Source organism: Fistularia commersonii, chromosome 33, assembly GCF_037954325.1.
Source record: "Fistularia commersonii isolate RoL2024-O1a breed Wild chromosome 33, RoL_Fcom_v1.0, whole genome shotgun sequence".
NCBI classification, from domain to species: Eukaryota; Metazoa; Chordata; class Actinopteri; order Syngnathiformes; family Fistulariidae; genus Fistularia; species Fistularia commersonii.
This window is the reverse complement of record NC_141316.1, coordinates 6,199,844-6,206,114: the sequence shown is the minus strand read 5'-3', so window position 1 is coordinate 6,206,114 and position 6,271 is coordinate 6,199,844. Positions and strand designations below refer to the sequence as shown.

At 43.2% G+C, this 6,271-nt stretch overlaps 1 protein-coding gene across 1 annotated transcript; it reads left to right on the top strand.

Moving 5' to 3' along the window:
- Positions 1-20: 20 nt before the first annotated feature.
- On the top strand, positions 21-5,867 carry LOC147214794 (uncharacterized). Its single transcript, XM_086140366.1, has 7 exons — positions 21-397; positions 483-692; positions 782-964; positions 2,425-2,556; positions 2,729-2,833; positions 3,133-3,262; positions 4,671-5,867. Exons 1-7 carry the CDS (start codon positions 247-249, stop codon positions 4,729-4,731), a joined length of 972 nt encoding a protein of 323 aa, XP_085996492.1. The 5' UTR covers positions 21-246; the 3' UTR covers positions 4,732-5,867.
- Positions 5,868-6,271: the final 404 nt, after the last annotated feature.

The window sequence follows — 6,271 nt, the reverse complement described above, 5'->3', positions numbered from 1 at the left end:
TCCAATGGCCAGCCTGTGGCAGCTGCGTGGAAGCTCCGTGAGTGGCTGCCTCCGATCGGGAGGGATGCATAAAAGACCCTCATTGACCTTCATAAACTTTAGACAGTCGATTTCAGCACCGCGCTACGTGATCTCACCTAAAGAAGCAACAACAACAACTACACAAGTCACGCAAAAACACCCCGATGTGGAGCCATAATCGTCCGGTCGGGTCTGTGAACACACCAGTGACGTTGAATCGATAGAATGGGACCGAAAAAGAGAGGCGCAAAGAAAATGAAAACAGATGAGGCGCGGAAAGAAGATAACGATTCAGAAGAAATCCAGGGGTCAGGAGAAAGAAAGAGGAAGGACCGTGTGAATAGGAAATATATCGGAGCGCATGTTGGTATTCAAGGTACTGTCCCACAAGTGTGAGCCTGCAGATCGGGTCGATGCACCCATGCAACAATAGTGTTGATGCACGTTTTTCCTTTCTGCAGGTGGGATATGGAAAGCCGTGCAGTCCTGTGTAGACATGGGTGGCTTCTGTTTTGCTTTATTTCTTGGCTCCCAACGGTCATGGAAAAGGCCTGCTCTGGATCACACCGCTGCAGCCAAGTTCCAGGAGGAATGTTCCCTCCGCGGGTTTGACCCAGCTCACATCCTGCCTCATGGTTCCTACCTGATGAACTGTGGTTCTCCTAAAGTGGGTGGGTGTCACGCTCTTAACCCTCTCCCCCACCAAACTACCTAACCTTACATAGCATCCTAAAATCCCGTCTCTGGTTTGTGCACCCAGATGTGTTCGAGAAGAGCCAGGCCCTGCTGGTGGACGAGCTCAGCCGCTGCAGCCTCCTGGGCCTGAACCTCTACAACTTCCACCCGGGGTCATCGCTTGGCTCCATCACCACTGAGGAGTGTGTGGAGAAGATCGCCGGGGCCATCAACCACGCTCATCGGGAAACGCCAGCCGTGGTCACAGGTGGAAGAGCCGGACACGATGACAAACACACAGTGCAGTTCAGCAGGGCTGCCGTATAATGGCTTTTAAATAGATCCCAAGCATTTGGAATACTGAATCAATACAACGCAAAAGCAGCTTGTGGTGGATTATAGTGTTTCTTTTCATTGACTCCTCTTTAAAACTTCTGTGGGAAAGTTTCCCTTGTTTTCCATGTGAATGTTTATTTAGGATTGGTTTCTTGGGCTCCAGCTGTATCCTCATTAACCATGAAGTTAGTTTCAAGAGGAAATAAAGGTTAATGAAACTTACAAAGAAAAACAAATAGGATCAACTACAGGCCATTTGTTATTTCCAGATTTGTTAAATATATTTACACAATTTAGAATACAGCCAAGCATGGTATATTCACCAGACAATCCCAACTAGCTCAATACAAGGTATGAGGCATTCTAAAGATTCAATGCAACATATTTTATGCCATATTATTAAATCATTATGCTGTTATGCATCCATCCTGGATATTTTTTAGTGTTTCAGGCATGGTCATGTATCTGTAGATACTGCTCTGCAGCTCTTCTTACTTTTCCCATCAGGTCCAGAATTTGAAATCCTAAAAGCTTGTTTCCTCCATCAGGCTCACTGTGGCTCAATAAGAACTTAGCGGTCCATCAATTTAGAGTACACAGTTGACTTTAAATGATAAAATGTTTTTTTTTTTTTTTTTCTTTTGAACAAATCCAGAACTGTTTTGATACTAAGACACAAGACCCTCTTGTTTTTAAACAGTTTTAAACAGTAACGTAGCCTTTGAGCCAGTCATTATTTTCAATGACATTAATGTCGTAGTGTAAACTGTTTAATAGAGCTATCTGTATATGAAATGCTTTTACTCTTGACACTTTAAATACATTTTGCTTACCACACATAGCGATCGGGCACACTAAATTCAGCAACTATGTAAATATCAGATATTTTATTTTTCAAAATTCACAGGCTCCTATTTGCGCTGCAACAATAGAAACGACAGCCCCTGCAATTACATTGATTTTAATCTGCACCTTCTTGATGGTCTCATTAAACGGTGAACTTTATGTTCCCCACTGCCATAAGAATTTACTGCAGGGCAGAATTTTATTAAGGATTTTAATCTTGCTGAAGACAATTTAATGTAGCAGTGGCAGCCAAACCTACTGGACACAGATAGAAGTCTAACAGCCTTTAACCCTTTGCATGTTCCAGCAGCAAATAACATTTGCCTCAGATGTTTCAAATCTCTCCAGAATGATAAATATTTCACCGACAGCAATCGGTATGAGATAATCACTGCTAAGATACGGGTTAATTACATTTAACCTCTGTGATTCGTAATGAATTTAAAGCTCTCAATTTGCATAGCTGACCGCAGACCTTGCCCCGACATTTGATCAGCGGGCGATTCATATCGCCGTCTGTTTTTGCTGTGCCTGCTGGGCTTTCAGTGTTGGAGAACATGAGCGGTCAGGGCAGCACAGTGGGCGGTCAGTTTGCAGAGCTCAAGAGCATCATCGACAGAGTGAGGGATCAGAGCAGGGTCGGAGTGTGTCTGGATACCTGCCACGCCTTCGCAGCGGGTAAGCGATCGGTGATGTGATTGATTTCGCCGTACAAACTCGTACATTACTTTGAAAATTCCCATCGGCAACGAGCGTCGACTGCAATGTCTTAAGCTGTTGTTGAAGGACAAGCAGTTGAAGCTCTAGCGTCCAGGACTTGTCGAGTTTTCTGTCTCCCCTGGTTTGATAGGCTATAACCTAGCTGCAGAAGGAGGAGTGAAGGCGATGCTTGATGAATTCGATCAGCTGGTGGGGCTCCCTTACCTCAAAGCTATGCATCTCAATGACTCCAAAGGTGCAAATTCCACTAAACTTTCCACTCTAAACTTTGTGAAATTTCTGTTTTGGTTCTTGCGGAAATCTTCTCGTCTGAACTGAAGAAGCCTCTCGGATGTTCTCAGTTCAGACCCGAAGAAGCCTCTCGGACGAGGGGTGAAACGTCTTCAAGTAAAGAAATTCAATTCCTATTGCCAAGACAAGATTTCCACAAGAATTCAATATAACCTAGATGACTAAGAACCTCCACAGACTTTCTGTTCTGCTAATGTCAGTCTAAAATACTCCGCCCTTTGTGTCTTACTCGGTGATTTGCAGGTAAACTTGGCTGCAACCTCGATCGCCACGAGGACATCGGTAAAGGTCAAATTGGAATCGAGGCTTTTCGAGAAATCGTCAATGAGCCCAGGCTGGACGGCATCCCTCTGATCCTGGAGACACCTGGACGGTGAGGAAATTTGAACAATGGGTTGGTACAGTCAGCATCACAAGGGGAAAATTAAAGAAACCAAAGAAACAGTGTGTCGTTCAGTCTGACGGACGTGGCGTTTTCTGGGCATTTAACAGATTCTTGTCTGATCGGTGGAAATAAATTCACAGAAATAAAATGAGGAGAGGAATGCTGCCCCTCATTAAAGATGTGTTTTCTGTGATCAGGCAGCGTCCTTGGCTGAGACACAGAGGGTGAAAACAGGGAAAATGGCTTGTCACACTGACACTTACAAATTCTTTCAGGCAATTGGTCAGCATATTTAAATGTCACCACTTAATACATTTCATTTAGACATAGTTGGTCAGGGGTGTTATGACTCTGCCTCACCATCTCAGCCTCCTGACAAGCCATTTACATTTATTTGTACTCAAATGGTCAGTTGGACTCGAGAATTAATTCAATTTTGGCAGCTGAAGGTTTACTCGGAAGCCCAATAGCGTGTGCTTTTCGATTTATTTTGCAACTCTGGAATGCCAAATCACAAAGAGTTGATGATTGTCTGATCTTTTCACTCCCGATGAGGCGTCAAAGTCAAAGTTGTGAGTTCTGGTTTAGTTTAGGCTATTTAGACTAGTAGAAGTCCATCAACCAGGACAGACAGCCTCCACTTCCCGAAATTGTCCGCCATAATCCTGCTAGTATTACTACTAATATTGACCTTCAAGCCACAGAATCTCCTCATCAGCCCGTACCCTCTGCTGTAATTTACTTATTTAGACAGGTCAGTTAATTATTGATTTTGTGCATCTTAAAGTTCTGAGTTTTATCAAGAAGAGTTTATGAGGATATAATGACTTTATTAAGGCTTTCCCATTAAAACCTGTCACATGATCCTTTTGAGTCTTGAGCATGTACATCATTTTTTTTCTCTTCCTGGAAGGATTAAAAACTAGCAGCTGACAAGCCTGGGGAGATAATATTTATATAGAGGTCAACGGGACTGGCAAACAACTGCAATTGTTATGTGGTTTATTCTGTCGAACCAAAATTACTTTTCTAAATTCCCGCGTGCCGTCTAAGAATTCTTCAGGTCCATAACAACCTGTGGAAAAGGGCTAATTGATACAGCTGGGTTTTGGGGAGTGTATAGAAAGGGTGAGAATCAGCAAACACACGTAAAGCTATGAATTAAGACATAATTGTAGGGAGGATTTGTTGTCTCCGATCTCTTGCAAGTTCAACCTTTCCCAGTTTCGGATGTTTAAGCTGAAGTACACTTTGAACACTTTGAATCAAGCGTCTCTGAACAAAAAAAAATGAAAAATGCCTATATTTCTGCCTATATCATTGAACTTTGAACTAATATGTTAGGGAATGCTGACGGGCTCTCCTGCGCTACTGACTTCATGTCCGTCCCCCACAGGCCGGGGTTCGAGTACGCCGAGCAGATTGAACTACTCTATTCCCTCTGCGAGAAAAAGTAGACGGCACCCCGGAAAGTCACTCAGCGGGAGGGAAGGTGCAGCTGGTCCTTCCCTCACCTCAACATCCGGCTTCTAACGTTCAACAACAAATCGGGGGTTTTGTTGGTGACCGTTATTTATTCTATGTGACAAGTTGTCTCGTCCCCAGCGGGGGGCAGCAAGAACACACAAATACTCTGCACGCGAGGATGCTTATACTGTACAATGCATCGCCTTTTGTGTCTGAACACTATCGGATAAAGTGTACCCGTTATTCGTAGTAGTTTTTGTACCTGTAGCAAATTACTTTGAGCCACGCGTAAGCTTAAGGTAAAAGTTTCTTATTGAAGTGTTCGGAAAGAAGGAAAAAAAATTAAGACTCATTTAACAACGCTCACACTTTATACCGCTGAACGTTTTTGTCGTTGGCAAGCCGCTCGTGTCCACAGGAACCAGAAAGTTTTGATAGAATTTTATCATCCGTGAAGTCGCCTTATTAAAACAGGAACATTAAAACTTTTTGTTTGCCTTCATTCCTTTCTGTCACTAACAGTTCTCTTCTACTGTACTGTTGACAGACATACCAATGGAAAAAGCACCCTCTTTTATTGCTCCCGTCACAGTGAATCATCACACTCCCGGTTTGAAACAGTGCAGCTGTCACTTATTGGTGCAGCTGTTGACCCTTGGGAGGGGGTCATTAACTGCCATTAATTGCCATACATACGCCGACACCCCGCAGTGCCTGCTAATGTGCATTTACTCACTCGGTGAAACATCCCGCGCAACCGAGGCTCGAGACCTTGTGAACGCAGCTTAAGAAAATACTTTTAAGGTGGAACCCTGCCTGCACTAACACACTGCGGTGCCCCGGGGAGACCGCACTAAGAACAGCCCCCCTCCCCTCCCGCTCTCAAATAACCTGTTTTAGACATTTCTTTAGGCGATGACGCGACATCTGAACTTTTCACAATTGTTTATCACATGAAAAAATTCTCACAAATTTTTGGGTCATTTTCCTACATTTTTAAGGTTATTCGTTTTCCTGCTTACAGGTGATTTTCGCAGTTTTTTTCATTATTATTGTCATTACAATTAACATTTTGTTGATTCTAAGATACTCTGTTACTGGTTATCATATGACTTTTCCAGTAATATTAAAGTAATGTATTAATTTGCAGGTACGCCGGTTGTGTCTGTCTTTTTTCTAAATTTGTGCAGAGCTGCTTTGCAGTTTTCCAATCCTTAAGTTTCAAATCATTTCAGAATTATTCTGCAGGAGATGTAATGTCAGTATTAAAGGTGTTGACTTAATCTTGGTCACTTCATGCCCCTTGGCGTAAACCGGAGGCAGATAGTCTGCAGGATGCGACCACGCGGTTAGTCATAATGTCTCCCGGAGCGGAACGCTGTCATGTTTTTCCCAAATTATGAACTATTTTAGGGAAATGACTGTGTGCACAGAATATTTTGAAGTTGCACAGGAAGGTCACTACTGTTGTACGAGGAAATGCAAGAATATCATCAACCATACTATCCGCATTTGTCAAAAGCATAGTAA

What these genes read in the sequence shown, in the direction of transcription:
- LOC147214794 (XM_086140366.1), top strand. Translation starts at nt 247, where the DNA reads ATGGGACCGAAAAAGAGAGGCGCAAAGAAAATGAAAACAGATGAGGCG. An exon ending in AGCGCATGTTGGTATTCAAG is followed by an intron (nt 398 to 482) that starts GTACTGTCCCAC and finishes TCCTTTCTGCAG; the next exon opens with GTGGGATATGGAAAGCCGTG. An exon ending in AACGCCAGCCGTGGTCACAG is followed by an intron (nt 965 to 2,424) that starts GTGGAAGAGCCG and finishes CTGGGCTTTCAG; the next exon opens with TGTTGGAGAACATGAGCGGT.